The sequence below is a fragment of the Delphinapterus leucas genome, chromosome 15, assembly GCF_059928025.1.
Source record: "Delphinapterus leucas isolate spDelLeu-1000000601 "Yukka" chromosome 15, BTC_Dleu_Yukka2, whole genome shotgun sequence".
Classification (NCBI taxonomy): Eukaryota; Metazoa; Chordata; class Mammalia; order Artiodactyla; family Monodontidae; genus Delphinapterus; species Delphinapterus leucas.
In genome coordinates this window covers 25,557,989-25,574,682 of record NC_143143.1, presented here as the reverse complement: position 1 = coordinate 25,574,682, position 16,694 = coordinate 25,557,989, and the positions used below count along the sequence as shown (strand labels likewise).

Below are 16,694 nucleotides of genomic sequence, written 5' to 3'. Positions count from 1 at the left end.
CAGCCAATATCATTTTAGAACCCTATTTCCATATTTTAGCAGCCAGAGCTAACTAAAACCCATCAGTGTTTTATTTCCCGAAGAGCCACTTAAATCCCTGCCCATGACCACAAGTGCTTCTATGCCAGGCTTCTTGCTCTCTTGGGCTGTATCCTAAAAACAGAATACACAGCACCACCATGAGCAGGCTAGAGGAAAAAGGAAGGTGTTCAAACTCGTTGAGTGACACTTACACCCTGCCTGTAGTTACGTGTGCTGAGTTAAGTGCACTCAACTTGAATGCCAGCAAGGGGTAAAACAAAGGCAAGAACAAGAGTGAAAAGGTTACCTTGCCGTGTCTAGAAAACGCTTCCTGCATGAGCTGCTGCAGCTCCTTCCGGGACAATCTGTAGTCTAGGTTGCTGATCTGGATATCAGCACCATTTGCAAATGGGTCTGGGCAGTCGGCACCAACGCTCGAATTTGCAGCGTTGAAAGCAAGCGGGGATGCTCTGTTTAAGAGGTTTGGAGACATACTCCTGCTTAAAACATACATAGGTTATTTTTAAAAACTGTTATTCTATTTATTCAGTTTATGCCATTTAGATTTTGTTTGAAGCTATATAAAAACAGCTTGCCGCAATACAATTTGGTTTTCAAATTTTTTTTTATCTTAAACACGCACTGATTTAGACTCATTGTCAAAAATACAACCTGTTGACTACCTTATTAACAGCAAATAAATTACTCAATATCGGGCTTCCCTGGTGGCGCAGTGGTTGAGAGTCCGCCTGCCGATGCAGGGGACACGGGTTCATGCCCCGGTCTGGGAAGATCCCACATGCCGTGGAGTGGCTAGGCCCGTGAGCCATGGCCGCTGAGCCTGCGCGTCCAGAGCCTGTGCTCCGCGATGGGAAAGGCCACAACAGTGAGAGGCCCACATACCACACACACAAAAAAATACTCAATATCCTTTTATTGGATTATTTAAAGCTAACGGCAGAAATTACAGGCAGGCCTAATGAATTAATTTTCCACTTTGTGCATTTATTCTTAGGACACTGAGCATTTATTCTTAGGAAATTAGCTTGCGATATCAATGTAAATCATTTATCTCCCCCTGGCTCTGAAAAAGCCAGATATTCTTTATGTGTGTGTGTGTCTATATGTGTGTGTGTGTGTGTGTGTGTGTGTATATATATATTTTTTTTTTTTGGCTGCGCCACGTGGCTTATGAGATGTTAGTTCCCCGACCAGGGATCAAACCCGGGTCCTCGGCAATGAAAGCATGGAGTCCTAAGCACTGGACCGCCAGGTAATTCCCAATATATTTTTTAAATATAAAGATATTTTATTTGATTTATTTTTTGGCCGTGCCACACAGCATGTGGGATCTTAGTTCCCTGACCAGGGACTGAACCCACGCCCCCTGCAGTGGAAGCACAAATCTTAACCACCTGACCACCAGGGAAATCCCAAGCCAGATATTCTTGCTCATATATTGTGGCCCTTCTCCACGTAAGGAAATCTTTTACGTGAGTTTGTACATGTCATTTGACAGGTCCAAAGTCATGTTCTATAGTGAGTCTTCACCAACTCAGAAGAACAAATACAATGCTAGAAGGAGCTCATGGGATGCATGAGCTCCTTCTGTTTTCCAAGGTTCCAGAATTACTTGGAGTGAGTTTAGAAAGCTTAAATAAGGTCGGTGTTAAGGTTGTTTACAGAGACCCTCGTTCCTCAAACAGCTTCCTGTAATTACCCCACGAATAAGAATAACCAATGCGTGTCCGTTTGGGCCTCTTCCTCAGCATGAGGCCCATGATGAAGCCATGAGGACATGGTAAGAACATAATGTGCCTCCCATCATTGCCCAAGGACTCCAGGACAGGTTTCTCTCTCTGACCTCTGCTTACCAAGACTCCCACGTGGAGGAGGAAGAAACAGCAAGAATCACTGCCCCCAAATGTTAGCTATCGTTACCAGTGGAAAAGGGGACTGGTGGAGGAGGGGTGGAAGATTTCTCTTTTAAATATGCACTTGTGTATTGCTTGAATTCTGTTAAACTATTTCATAACCCCTTCTACTGCACACAACCACTCCTTGGATCAAGAACCACTCACCGAGAAGACCAAGACTGAGGCGTGAGCAGAGGACCCACTTGCCTGGATGCAATCAACTTGCTAAAAGCAGACGGGTAACTCACTTGGAACAGAGTCTCCTCTTTATCTTTTTTCTCTACAGGAGAACTGGTAACACTGCGGGTGCAGAGGTTCTCTTTTCTAGTGGAGGGAAACATTGCAGGGAAGAGGTCACTTATTTTCCTTCACATCATGACAAGCAGCTACAAGAGAGAATAACGGAACCTACTTCGGATTGGTTTTGTAAACAGATTCTGCCACCCCCGACGTTTTAGGTGTGGGCGCTGCAGCACTTGAATTTCTGTGAGGCGGTGCCACCGGCCTCAGGTGGCCTTGCTGGGGCTCACTGCTTCGAGTGCCAGTCTTCGACTCCATGCGGCATAGCTCCTTAAAACAGACAGAGCAAGGGAGTTTAACAGTTAAGCCCCCAGGATGTGTCAGACCTTGCACAGAAAACACCTGACTTTGAGTATCCTTGAAAATGTAGAAAAGGACACACCAAAAACAAGTGAGCATATAAAACAGAGACCAAGAAAGCAAACCTACCATAAACTTCAGAAAGCAAGAGGTATCACAATTACCTGTAAACTTTTAACATTGGTATTTTTGGTAGCAGATCCAGAATTTGCCTGCGACCCTTTTCCAGGTGCGGCTTTGGCACTGGAAGATGGTTCACTTGTATCTTTGATGAGGCACAATTTTGGATTCTTAAGTTTTTTGGGAGACTTCGCTTTATCAGCAGTTGCATGTGAACTCTTTGTTTCACAGAGTTCTCCACTTTTTGGAGTAAATGACACGATGATCCTATTACCAAAGACATCTTCATTTTCCATTCGCTTCAGAGCCCGTTCTGCACTATCTCGGTTTATGAAGCGGAGGACTGCGCTGCAGCCTGTGATATTTAGCACTTTCCCGCCACAATTATCGGACAGGCGTCTGAGCCTGTTGCTGATGCTCTTGCCATCTTTATTTGCTGGTAGGTTATAAACATAGAGTAGAGTCTGGCACTGTTGATACAGAGGAAAAGTGTTACAGTGGGTTGACTCGAGGGCACACATTCCATTATAAACAAGAAGAACAATGAGTGATCTCCAAACTTTAGCTAGCGACCTTGAAGGGGAGATAACAGAGATTTCCACGGGAAAGGGTAAACTTACTTAGACTGAAAAACATGGAAGAAGAGAAATGTATCTAAAATTATCACTCTGGCGAATGAGAAAAAAATATGTGGCAAGATTGAATGTACTGAATAATCGGTCTTTTTATTTTTTTGTAAATCATAAGGAATAAGGATCTCTACAGTGGGCAATCTCTCACCTAAAATACTATAATCGACTTAAAGGCCTTCCGGATTAAAAAAGTGAGTGCCAAACACAAGCGAAATAGAGGAAATGTAGCTATAGCCAAAAGACTAAAAACATAATGAAGAACAACAAAAGTGAATCAGCAGAGCAGCTCCAAAGCCTGAAGTAGGGCCTATGTATGTTACTCCTTGGGCCAGACTCTGGTATCCCCAACTGCGGATTATCCTTAGCATGTGTTTAATCTCCGGCCAGGCTCTGATCTTGTTGGGTATCAGGCAATGCAGTGGGGCCAGCAATGCAAATGCCTGAATCTGGGGGCGGGGCGGGGGGGCAGTCTCGGTTCTGCTGCCATCACGCTGTGGGACCTCCAGCGGCTTGCTTACTTTTTCTAAGTGCTGACTTCCTCCTCTCTAAAATGAGGAGGTTGGGTGAGATCATTCCTAAAGTGCTTCTGTAATCCTAAAGTTACTAAAATACGTTAAAACTGCATTTCATGAATGGGATTGCCCACCCTTCTGGACCATCCACACTATAGCTCCTCTCTGTTATTAGTGTTTAAAAGTTGCACATATAGTCTCCAGACAGCTTAAACACAAGCTCAGTGTTGCAGTAAACATTCTTATCCTAAACAAGACTATGAGAAATGCTCAGCCTGCTGGAAACATGTGCACTTTCTCCTGTCAAGTGGCTTACCAGGCTACAGGTGTAGCGACCACTACTCCTCATTGTGCCCATGCATGCCAGGGACCACAACCATAGAAAACAGGCTCAGAGGCCTGCTGGAGCTTCAGGATTAAGTGCCACAACTGTACTATCACTGCTTATTTGACTCCAACCACACCAGTATGTGCAAACCATCATCATATTCTTTACCCTTAAAACCTGGAAGCAAAAAGAGTAATAACTCTCATTCCATTACTTCCATCCCCCTGGCACAAAACATTGCTAGCTTTGTAAACACTGGCAAGTGGTTGTCAGTAAGGTAAATCTGAAAGTCAGTTCCCTATGACATTGTGAAAATAGTAAAAGCAAAATGCATACATATCAATTCTCTGAATATCTGTAAGAGAAGAAAGTTTCTAGGCCTGTTTCAAAATCTGGCCAGCCTACTACAAAGAACAGCCTCACCTGGGCTTGGAGACCCCTTATGAAGGGCTGTCTTGAGCCTCTGTAATCTCAACTAGAATATGGCAGAAAGAACACAAACCCACTTACTGGCATTTTTACTGGTAACCTGGGGGGCAGGTCGGAAATGAATTCTTCAAATCTGATCAGCTCATTAGCATGATGCAGCAGTGCTTCTGAGGCCTGGTTTTTATGGACCAAAATTATGTGGAAACCATGCCTGTGTCTCAGGTCACTAAGTTCCAATGCGAAATTGACATCAGCTGAAAGACAAGGTACAGCCCAACCCCCATCCCCAAACATTAGAAACACCTGACAGAGAGAGGTAACTCTAATGACATCTACTGAGAAGGAAGGAATGGCAGGATTGTATTCTAAGTTGCCACCCCCACCCCTTTCTAGAACAGGAACGCATTTCATATCAGAAGGATTAACATGGTAAGACAATTTTACATATACTTATACTGAACCCCAAGACACGTTACTTCCAGTAGTAAAAAGGAGCAAATGTTAATACTCTGAGGAGCCCCAACTTCATCTTAGATTTTTAAAATTAGCAATACGGGGCCCCCAGGATTAAAAAAATTACATTTTCTTTAATAAACTTGGCCCTGCAAGAATCCTTAATCAAGTTCCAAGGAGAAAAATACAGAAATCCACGTAGACCCATTTTTTTTCTAAACAGTTTTCAAAGATAAGCATAAAATGTCCTACGTATTTCAGCGTCTCTGGGGGCACATTTTACTTTAACATATTTTGGTTTCTATGATAATTCACACACAGTGAGTTTAGCTGAAATTAGCAGATGTTTCTACACTTACTTGACACAAGAACCACAGTGGCAGGAGCAGTGTGAGTATTTGCAAACCTTCGGAGGCTCTGGCGGAGCTTGTCGTCAGCAGCGTTCTTTGCAGTAGCATTGATGTGGGCAACGGTTACCTGCATTAATTTATAATAAGGACAAATGAGAAAGAGCTGAGGTTAGAAAATCACTACACATTCTGCCCGCCTCTTAATAGACAGTTCGTGAGGAAACTTTTATTATTACTGCCACTTAGGAACGGAAAAAAATTACAGTCAAATCTCAATAATTTCAACTTCAGTTCTCCAGACGAATTAACTGGATCCTTATCCCTAGTTTCATCTCTAATCTTCTGCTTTTCTGCTTCATCCATCCCCCTTTCAGAAAATAAAGAAAAGAAAGTGAAATGTGAAGTACACTAGCTCTCTCTAGTATCTTTTGCCAACAATTTTGTGGGTGGCAGAGGTATGATATATAATTAAGGTACGATTTGGGGCTGTATTTGATGTCATTTCTATTCGTCGTCTATGGCTTCCACCATCAGGTGGTGGAAGAAGAGAGGCATCTGCCCCTAAGGGAGCTAAAATGTGTTTATTCCTGTTAAAACTATCAGGCTCATATTAAAGTCTCCAAAGGAAGGAAAGGTTTGAGAGGTGCCTCAACTACACACAATACAAAATAGGATTTATTAGTTTTCACAAGGAACAGAACTATATAATTTTAGGCAGGAATATGGCATATCAATGGAATTACTTGTCTGAAAGTCAAAAGAACTTGATTCTGGTTCCAGCTGAAGAGAACAGACTTTGGGGTCAGACAATCTGGATTTAAATCTAAGCTCATCCACTTACGGCCATATGATCTTAAAAAAGTTGCTTCACCTCTTGGGCCCTTTCATTTGTAAATTCCAAATAATAAATCCTATGAGCCTTGTTCACAAAGCAGTTATGAAAATCAAAGGAAATGATACATATGTAACCACTATACTAGGAAAGCACTAGTCACATATAAGCAGCCTTGCTGAAAGATCAGACATGATTAAATGATTTCTAGTACCTAATTAAGAGATAATCTTTTGCTATTTTCCTTTATTTACAAACTTAGCACAAATGCATATTATTAAACAAATTTTCAATTAGAATTCTTAAAAAAAAATCACACATGCTTATTCTTCTACCAAAATAGATAAAAATTCTTTTTTTTTTTTTACCTGGCAATTATTCAGTTCTTGAATAACTTCTTTGTTTTCTTTACTGATGTCACACACACAAATGAATTCTGCTTCTCTGTGGCCTTTAAAAAACTTCTCACGAATTCTTTGTACAACTGCAGTAGCTGAGCGGCCAGAGGGGACTGAGCAATTTTCAATATCCCAAAAAACTCCAATGGGGGGTAAGTTTTCTAGCACCTGTCCGGCTAGCGCAACTTCTGGTGACCCTTAAGAAATGTTAACATTTTCAATTACAATGGTAAAAAAGAGGTAAGACATTCAAATAAAAATAACAGGTAGCTACCTCTCATTCTTAGGGGCAGGAAAATGAAATTATTGATGATGTTAAATTTAAGGATACCAACCTCAATGGCTGGTCTAATAAGACAAACAACCCCAAGTTGCCATAGTATCTCTAAGTGATTATTCCCATTTTTCAGGAGAGAACAAATCTAAAGATCAAGTCACTTTAAGCCCACAATAAATCCATCACAAAGCATGAGGCGTTCTCACACTGACCAGTTATGCTCCTCTGAACACTAACACATAGGTGAATGGATGCAGCAGCTCTGAGACCTGACCTTCATGCTCCACCCACACTTGTCTACCGACTCAGTGTGGGAGAACAATGAAGAGGAGATGGACCGTGAAGTTGTTATCATCCTTTATTTTATTTTTAAAGCACATTTGTTTGTTTGTTTGTTTCTCGTTGCATCGCAGGGCTTGCTGGATCTTAGTTCCCTACCCAGGGATCCAACCCGTGCCCACTGCAGTAGAAGCTCGGAGTCCTAACTACTGGACCGCCAGGGAATTCCCTTGTCCTTGATTTTAAATGATTTTTAACACTGCATTCATATCTGATTCAAGTTTTTAAAAAATGTTTTTTAAAGATAAAATATATCAATTACTTTTTGGGGAAATGATCTTAGGTTTTCAAATACTGTTTTTCATCAGCCATTGCTAAATCTTTCTAAATACTAAGTACGTCTAGGGAGCATACAACCAACAAGTGTGATTATGAACCTAAGTTGACACCAAGTCCCTTCCAGCACTTATTTCTCCTAATATACTCCTCATTTTTCTATACACAGCTTCTGGTCTCAAATAGCATCAGCCCAACATTAATGGCAACTGACCTATTGGTCTATAAGGATAAAAAGATCTTTACCAAGAGATGGAAATGGAGACTCACACACAGTAGCTTTAGAACCACAAGGAATCTTTTTAAAGGTGATTAAATGCAGTGTTAGTATCAGGTATTGAAAACTAATATGCACATTTTACACCATACTGTCATTTACCAAATTTCGAAGCAGCTTTGCCTAGACTGGTCGCCAATAACAACGTGGTCTCCTTCCCTGTTCCTTTGGTTCCACAGCCATTACACAGAGGAATAGTAACAGGTGCAGTTTGAGTATTTGGAGGTGGTATATTTGGCCAGACTTTAGCAGCATCAATTATACTATTTCTTGCCGGCTGTTTTAAAATTTTTTTAAAAAGAGGAGGAGGTTTCAGATACATTATTTCAGAACCTAGAGTTACACATAACAACTGAAAACACATTCTAAGTGTTTCTCCTTTCCACCTGCTAACCTCTGATAAAACGTATTTTCAAATCACCTTTCCCAGAACTATCAGCTACCAATGCATAAACTCACTTCCAAAGTGACTTGAAATGATCAGGGAAGATATTCACATGATCAGACCTTTACATTCTGGGCCATGTGTCTGCTACGGTGGAGACCCTCAGACACACTTTACATAAAAGGAAGTAACGTCTTTACCTGAACACTGGGTGTGACTGAGACCAAGTTTCAAGTTCCCCAAATTATTACAAAGGGACAACATGCAGTTTTACAAGAATGGGTCCATGTATCAAGTGAGTGTTAGCTATAAGACATCACAATTGTGCTCTAGCCTTTAAAGACTGAACAGAACACGAGGCTTTGCCAAGCTAGGTTCACACGTAAGAAGTAGATTTATTACAGGAGACTCTAAGAGCATAAACTAAATAATTACTCTGTACTTTTTTGAATGGTCCCTCCCATTTTACCCTTTGCTTTCTTTCAGGACCAGAAGGAGTTATGCTGATGGGGAGAAAGCCACATCACGAAAGAGTCTTTGACCCCACTCACAAGAAAGATTTTTTTCAAGATATATCCATTAGTATTTTTAAAAAGTCATTCCTCAAACCTTAGCTGCACCCAACATAACAAATAAAAAGATACAAACCTTGTTGAGGCAGTCTTCGCAGTAAAGTGAGCCCTTTAAACAAACCGGAGGTACCACATTTAGGTGCAAAGAGTTGGTGCATAAGTGAGGCGTTAGCTCCGACTGTGAAATGTGCTCTTCCAAGTGCCCGGGAGCCCCACTTGTGAAATCAGAACAGGGGAAATAGCCAGCGGAGGAGGTGCAGCCCTGGAGAGCTGGAAACTGATGCAGCTTGTGCACATTACCATGACATGACTGGAAATGGAGCTTTCCACAACAGGGCAGGTGTTTGCAGGGAGAGAGATTACTTTCTAGACACATGCTGGGAAAGTCACTTGCAACGCTGGCCAAACTGTTCCTAGCTGAGGCACTCTGGAGTGAAGATGCAGACTGGAAAGCAAACCCTGACCCCACCTGACACGTGACTGTCCTGGTGCTTTGCGAGTCTAACAGTGCGCCCGGGGGAATCAAGCTACCAGTCCCTCCGCCACCGCCACCACCAAAACGCATTGGCGAAGTGGAGGGGTCATTAGGGCAATGGGCACAGCAGCTTACTTTGGGGACAGTTGAAAGCTGTATTTTAGGTTGCTGAAGAGAATGGATATCTGGAAGTGGGACTGCTGGAAAAAGTTTAGAGCCAGCATGAAGGGGAGATGGTACATCCTTTAATTCCACAGCAACTTTCTTGTTCTCCATGTAATCTTTCTGAGAAAAGAAAACCAGAACACAAATTAATTTTATGAGGCTAGCTAGTGACTTGGGGTTACTCACATCTGATTGCATTAAAAAATGGAAACAGTGTTCAAACCTATATACATCACTCCGTCATAACCACACAAAATCACAACCACAAAAATGGAATGGCAGCTAAAACCAGGAGCATTCTTCAGCAGGAGGTGAACATTGAAACAGACAACTAAAATTACAACTGTATCCTTCCTGAATTTTAAGAGACTTGGGGAGGGGGTCTGTTTACATATTCAACAAGCCTGATTAACCAACCATGTCTCAGTGTCTTCCCTTTGATAACTTCCCCTTGCCTCTCAGTGTCTTCTGAAGACAAAATAGGTGGTATGAAAAACAACACAGTCATAATAGTATTCACTAAAGATGGCTTACAAGCAAAGCGCCTTGAGGAAAATACTTAATAGTTTGTGCAGTCAGAGCTAGGCGGTTTTATTAAGGTCCTCCAGGGGAGAAGGTATCAAGCACTATGGATGAGATCAGCCATCTGCCCAAGTGGCCCATCCATGAATAGGTCTTAAACGTGTTGTTGCTGATGACATTTAGCAAACCCTGGGGTATCATGACCTAAAGCCATAATGCCAACAATTATTTTGTAACCAGTGGAAAGAATTAGAGTAATTAGAAAACTATCTGGGAAAAAGATAAAAGAGAAATAGTTTGTCATATGCCTGTAACATAGACACATGAGGCTGGTATGCTTATAAAGGTTATAGCATTGCATTGGTGTCAGAGACCTGGGTTTGAATGTGATACTAAATAGTTTTATGACCTTGGGTAAGTGACTTAACCTAACCTCTTTATGCTTCAATTTTACCATCCTTCAACTGGGAACAACAGAATGTACCTACTACATTTGTTAGAAGGATAAAATTAAATAGTAAACATAAAGCACTCAGCAGAGTACCTGGCCACTGAAAGGGGATCCAACAAATCAACAACATTTATTGGCTGAGTGCAGGCACTATTAAGATGAAGGGGATGCCCTGATATAGTGATTGAGACATGCTCATCCCTTAGAGCATAGAAAGGTCCATCTGACTGCTATGATTTCAGTCCTTCTGCTATGGGAGGGTATACTAATACGGGAGAAATTTGGATTTTCAGTTACTTTTCCTAAAAGGGAGGTAATAGCAATGGTCTCACCAGCCAACAAGCAGTGTGTTCTGCCCTCTTGGTAATTACAATTCAGGCTGGAAATTAACTCACTGGCATTATGATTTATATAGATCTGGCTCTTATGGGCAGGGTTACTGTGAGTTGGTCTTCCTGAACATACTCAATTCTGGGTACCACTGACAAAATCGAGATTCTGGATCTGTAAATGTGACAGTGCAATTCCATGTCCTGTGACTCTGTTAGGGCTAGATCTGCCACCCCAGGACCCTGCTTGAGCTGCCAGCCCTCAGTGCAAACTGTCCCTGAGGTAAAATACTTCTGAAATAACTCCAATTACTGATGCCATGCGACAAAGGTAACTATATAATGAAAAACTGGAGAAGACAGGGAATAGATTTTTTTTAAGTCATTATCAATACCCTTATATAAATTCATAGTAAAGTCTCATTTAAATCCCAAGTACAATAGCAAAAAAAAAAAGTGATAACGATGAAGGAAATAAAATCAGAAAACGTCAAAATCACTACGAAAAGACAAAAGAAAAAGTTCTAGACATATTTAAATATTCAAGAGAAATCTTGAACAGAAAAAGACTATCAACAAATCCTATCAATCTTACCTTGATTTTAAGACACAAAACTCAGAAGGCTACCGTAAAACAATATCTATTTTGTACTTTCCTCCGGTCTTACTCTACAATGTGGATTTTGTCTTTGGAATCTGTGACGTTAATGAGAAACAAATCTTTCCAAAATTTTAACATCAAATATTTAAAGCATCTATTGTTGCTTAGTGTGTAAGTACAGGAGTTAAAAAATTGTGCCTTCATTGAGTCAGGAATTACAATAATGTGCTACAAGGAGTAATATAAGCAGGATGCAAGAGAAAATTTAGCACAGACTCCAGGGAGAGAGACTGCCCCAGACCAAATGGATCTCTCATCTATTTGCATTAAGAATTTGCTATGTCCTTAGTCTTGCACATAGTTACCGTTTGGGGACTAAGTGGCAACGTTTGCTCAGGACGAGAAAAGCAATTAGAGAATTTCCAAAGCCATGGCTTAGCATCATTATCTTGTTGAAGCCATCCAAGTGTTCTACTGCAGGAGTTCTCAGTTCCGTTTCCTTCCATCATACAGCCATACAAAGTGGTTCAACATTCTTTCATCTTTCTTTTCTTTCATTCTTCCACCCTGTTAAGAATGAGATTTAAATATTATTTATTTGCATAAGCACAAATTTTATTACTGAAATCTGAGACTACAACTATATTTATGGTGTATAGGTCATTGCAAAGAGGGCTGATGGGACCAAATCCAGGAACTCTTAATGCTGTGATCAAAGACTGAGTTTTCCATAGGATGTAACAGCCACTCAGTGGTGCTATGTTTTCCTGATGGAGATACAAGATTTAGCCACTCATATCCAGGATTAGTGATGTGGGAAAGTAAAAATAAATGTAAATGTCTTCCAAGTTAAGAAAAAATAATTATGGTGCAATGGCTCCCAACAAGTCAGATCTTAAGGAACACAAGTAGAATAGCTATCAAAACATATTACAGCTTACTAAAATTGGTAAACTTGGTTGACTATTTATGCTTGAACCCTAACTACATCAACCTGATTTTTTAAAAAGTCTATCATCTTCCATTGCTTACGTTTCATAGGTCTTCAAACAAAAATGACCTCTGGACGAGCCCTATTTCTTTTCAGCCATGCTTGAGAGAAGTAGCCACATCTTGGACACCTGCATAACCGGGAGAGAAACCTCTCCTCTTCACTTGGCTGGAGCCAAGCTCCTCCAGCCCACAGCAGATGTTTTCTATATAATATTTCTTAATTCTTCTCGACTATCCCTCAGTAAACACTCTACTTGGGAGATTCAAAAAGTTAACAGAAGACAGCATATAATTTGAGTAAAAGAACAACCACATGTCCTCATTCCCAATTATGTAAGATCGTGAAATTGATTTCAGAGCAACCTATCCCACTGTGTCTTTGATATGAGTATTGAAGGTCCAAATTAAGTGACCTCTGTGGACTTTGAATTTGATTCGGCTACAAAACAAGTCGAACCAACCTCTTAGTTTACTTGTTATGAAAGTGGAATCTGCTATACCACCAAAAATCTAACAGAAATCTCAAGTCCCAGATGTGCTCTTATCTACTCCAGAGCAACAACACTCTACAAGTCTTAAATGATACGATAAAAGCAGATCCAATCAGTAGTAGCCATTGGGCACAGAGGCGGCCTGCCAGTGGTTAAGGACAAGGAAGTCTCATTTCCAAGCCCTCGCCACCATGCCCCAACCACCTCCTACTCTTACCGACAATGGCCATTTTAAGGTTATTAATTTATCTTTCAGAAATTTCTGGGCATATAGAGAAGAATTTCTTTTAGCTATCTCCCTGATAAGATGCTCTTTTCAAGAGATTTTAACATCTACATAGTCCAGTGAGGGGAGAGATGACTATATAAGCACTATGTCTAAGATATAGGAAAACCAATCACAAAAAGCAGGGGTAGGCAAACTACTGCCTAAAACTATAGCCAAAACCAGCCCACTGCTTGTATTTAAATGGCCTGCGAACTAAGAATGTGTTTCACATTTTTTAATTCTTGGGAGAAATCAAAACAATATTTTGTGACAAAGCTACATGAAATTCAGATTTCGGTGTCTACGACTAGTTGTATTTGAGACACAGCCAAGCTTACTGAAGTCCTATGGTTATGTTTGCACTACAACTGCAGAGTTAATTATTTGCAACAGAGACTGTAGATCATATACCTACAGAGCCAAAAATATTTACTATTTGGCCCTTATGTAGAAGCTACAAAACTTTATTAAGTTTCAGTTTCTTCCTCAGTCAAGTGTGCCTAATTTCTCCCCTGCCCACCTCAAAGCATTACTATGGGGGAAAAAAATCAGATAAAAGATGCCACCATCTGTTTGTCTTCACCGCTGTATGGCTTGTGCCAAGCACGGGGCTCCTACATAGTATATACTAAGGAAATATTTGTTGAATGAGGGAATGAATAAAGCAGCTATTTACCTACAAAAACTGGAGCTAATCTGGAGACAGAGATGGAGTTAACTGCCACAATGATAGTAAATTATGGTACTTGTTCTTCCTATTAAATACAGACCTCACATACCCTATCTTCTCTCTAGAGCCTAAGAATTTGTGATGTTCACGACATACACAACTTCAACATGCTCTCTCAAGCCCCTTCAAGGCCAATCCTGAAAGTGAGCTAAGGTGTCAAGTAAAATACAGTTTACAAAGCTTTTTTGTTTAACATTATTTATTTCCTCATTCAGCAAATATTTACTTAGTATCTACTATGTAGTAAGCCTGTGCTTGGCACAAGGCATACAATGAAGGAAACAACCAGACACTGCGATCCATTTATGTCATCTTTTTTCCCACAGTAAATCTGTGAGAAAGACAAGGGAGAAATTAGCCACATTTTTACAGAGGAGAAACAGAAGTTAAATGAAATTATGTAACTTGACCAAGATCACACAATAGAAAGGGAAAAGAACCAGGCTTGTCCACCTCTTTCTATCACACCAAGGTACCTCTGGTATCGCTCAACACGAGCAACAGAAAGTATAAACGTATTAGCTTGTTAGTGGCCTGCACCCGGAAATTTTCCTAAATATTCCTGGGAATGACATGATGTAATACAGGTAGTCAAAGCAAGTTCTGTTTGATTTGAGTGGAAGTCTCACTTCTGCCATTATCTCTCAGTCTTTGAGCAATTCAGATAGTGGTTGAGAGCCCAGACTGTGACATCAGACTGTCCTTCTATCAATCCCAAACTCTGCCGCTTCCTATCTGTGCAGCTTTGGACAACGCGCAACCTCTCTGAACCTCAGATCCCATCTGTAAAATGGGCCTGATGATAATAGTAGCACATTCATAGGTTGTTGTTTGTATTAAATGAGACAAAGTAGAAAATTTAGCAGTGGCCTTCTCTCAACACCCAATCTAGTCCTCAACACCCCACATCACCACATCCCATTCCTGGGTATTTCTGTTGTTTTTCACAGTTCTTCTTCCTAAAATTATCTTAGTTGCTTGCTTTTTTATTATCTGTCTCCCCCACGTAAATATAAACTCCATGGTAGTACATATGGATCATGTTTTCTTATTCATTATTGTATCTCCTGCACCTAGCACAGTGTCTGGCACCCACCAACAACTGCTGAATGAATGCAAAGTTCGATAAATGCCTCAGAAGCCCATTTAGGTTTCAGTTTCCCTGTATGCAAAACAGAATATTTATGCTCAGAGATGTTAGAAAGTGAAAAAGATGTAACTTGAAAGCTCTAGGTAATAACAGAAAGGTGCCAGGGAAACTCTAAAAGGTGTATTACAGTGTCGCAGTACAATTATTGGGAGTGGTTCAAGTCCTAAGACAACTCAACGCTCAGTCAAGCCAGAGGCTACACCCTAGGGAGTGCTGATAGACCGAGGAGGGTGCAAAACGCTGGGGGGCGGGAGGGTCGCAAAAACACCAGCTGTTCTCTTCCTCTCTTAAACTTCCAACAAGAAGGGTTGCTCTCCACACCTGGAGGGCCCCAAAGGGAGAAAGGAGACAAGTGTGGGCAGGGAGCCAAACACCCCCAAAGGGCAGCAGAGGCGCTGCAATGACAGTCGTGAATTGACCCGAAAGGGAGACAACTCGAACCTGTAGCGGGGGCTTGCCCGGTGGGTCCCATTCCTTCCCCTCATACCAGCCAACCTCCCCCACCCCCGCCGGCAACAGGCAAAAGGAGGGGACGCTCTCCCCCTCTCCAGCCTGGTGGCCCCAGAGCACTGGACGCGTCGGGGACTACTTCCCAGCGCTGCCAGCAAACTCACCTCAGCCGCCGGCTCCACCTCCGCTCACATTCCGGCCCCACCGCCTTCCCCCCACCCCCCCCAGGCCCTTTGTTTTGATTCCCGACTCCGCAGCTCCCGCCGCCGCCGCCAAGCGCACCCTCCACTTCCGCTTCCGCACCGCACCGCCCCTGTCGCAAAACCGACGCCCTTCTCTCCTCCCTGCCTCCGCCCCTTCCTCCGCCCCTCCCCCGCCGCCGCGTCCTCCCCGCGCGGGGCGTGCTGGGAACCCCGGGGGGGGCGGGGCCTCGCGGCCCTGCAGCCTCGTCAGGCTCAGTCCCCTCCCGATAAACCCCTAAATAGGGACCTTCCTGGGGGCCTACCCCGGCTTTTTTGGCGAAAACCAACAGTTTAAGAAAGCCTTGCTGCTGGCTTATCGTTGTGGCGTGGGAAGGAACCTGAAAGCGGAGATTTAGGGTGCTTGTGAGGTGGAACCCGGGGAAAAAATCTGCCAACCGGGATTTGTCACCGTTCAGCTCTTTCGGGCTTTTGAGGGAAGGCGACTTAAAAGGGATTTTGATGAAAAACCTGATCGTTTTGGCTTTTTTCTCTCTTACTCTTGTCACGTGATGACCCTACTTTTTTTTTTTTTTTTAAATTAAATGACGCATATTTGCTACAGCATCCTTCATGTAGTGCAACCTAGCGGCGAGTGGAGAAAAAAATAACTGCCAACTGGGCTGCCCGCGAGGTCCTTCGGGCCGGCAGGGCGCCTGGAGAAGTTGTGATCCAGCTGGCGAAAAGAAAGCCTGTGCCAAGACTAGGCTGGATTTTGTCACCAAAAATTAAGAGGTCCTCGTGACTTAAGTAAGAAAACGTGATTTTTTTAAGTCCTGGTCCAAAGCTCGTTGCAAATGAATACAACTTTTCCAGTGCCCACTTAGGTGAGCAAAAAGGAGACTTTATAGTTGCAAAAGCCATGTGAAGCCAATAACAGCTTGTGTTTTTGGTGACTAGATTTGCCATGTTTGGGGCTTTTTGGTTTTTTGGGGTTTTTGTTCTGGGTTTTTTTGCTTCAGATTCTTTACTTATATTTGAAATTTAAAAAAAATTGTTTTTAAGTAGGCACAACGGACATTTCTGAAACTACCAGCTGCTCACTATTTCCTGTTGCAAATTGGGAGAAGAACAAAGCATATATATTTTAAAGCTAGACAGTTTACGATGCAA

General features: G+C 42.0%; 1 protein-coding gene and 1 non-coding gene across 10 annotated transcripts in view; one reads left to right on the top strand and one right to left on the bottom strand.

Moving 5' to 3' along the window:
* Positions 1-15,606, bottom strand: part of MARF1 (meiosis regulator and mRNA stability factor 1) — a 40,616-nt gene extending 25,010 nt beyond the window's left edge. For 2 of the 9 annotated variants that reach the window (XM_089896104.1, XM_089896108.1), the window contains exons 1-11: positions 12,293-15,415; positions 11,626-11,827; positions 8,794-9,477; positions 7,863-8,037; positions 6,562-6,788; positions 5,371-5,488; positions 4,640-4,812; positions 2,702-3,127; positions 2,350-2,507; positions 2,103-2,261; positions 329-521 (exon numbers count right to left, since the gene is read on the bottom strand). In XM_089896104.1, coding sequence (XP_089752230.1) covers positions 329-521; positions 2,103-2,261; positions 2,350-2,507; positions 2,702-3,127; positions 4,640-4,812; positions 5,371-5,488; positions 6,562-6,788; positions 7,863-8,037; positions 8,794-9,477; positions 11,626-11,769 — 2,457 coding nt within the window. In that variant the 5' untranslated portion in view covers positions 11,770-11,827; positions 12,293-15,415. Of the gene's footprint in view, positions 1-328; positions 522-2,102; positions 2,262-2,349; positions 2,508-2,701; positions 3,128-4,639; positions 4,813-5,370; positions 5,489-6,561; positions 6,789-7,862; positions 8,038-8,793; positions 9,478-11,625; positions 11,828-12,292; positions 15,417-15,506 lie in introns of those variants that run through there. The other 7 variants (XM_089896105.1, XM_089896109.1, XM_022552233.3 and 4 more) reach the window with 7 other exon arrangements.
* On the top strand, positions 11,918-12,044 carry LOC115803808 (small nucleolar RNA SNORA25). The gene has a single exon (XR_004024599.1). It is a non-coding gene; the product is annotated as a small nucleolar RNA SNORA25 (small nucleolar RNA).
* Positions 15,607-16,694: the final 1,088 nt, after the last annotated feature.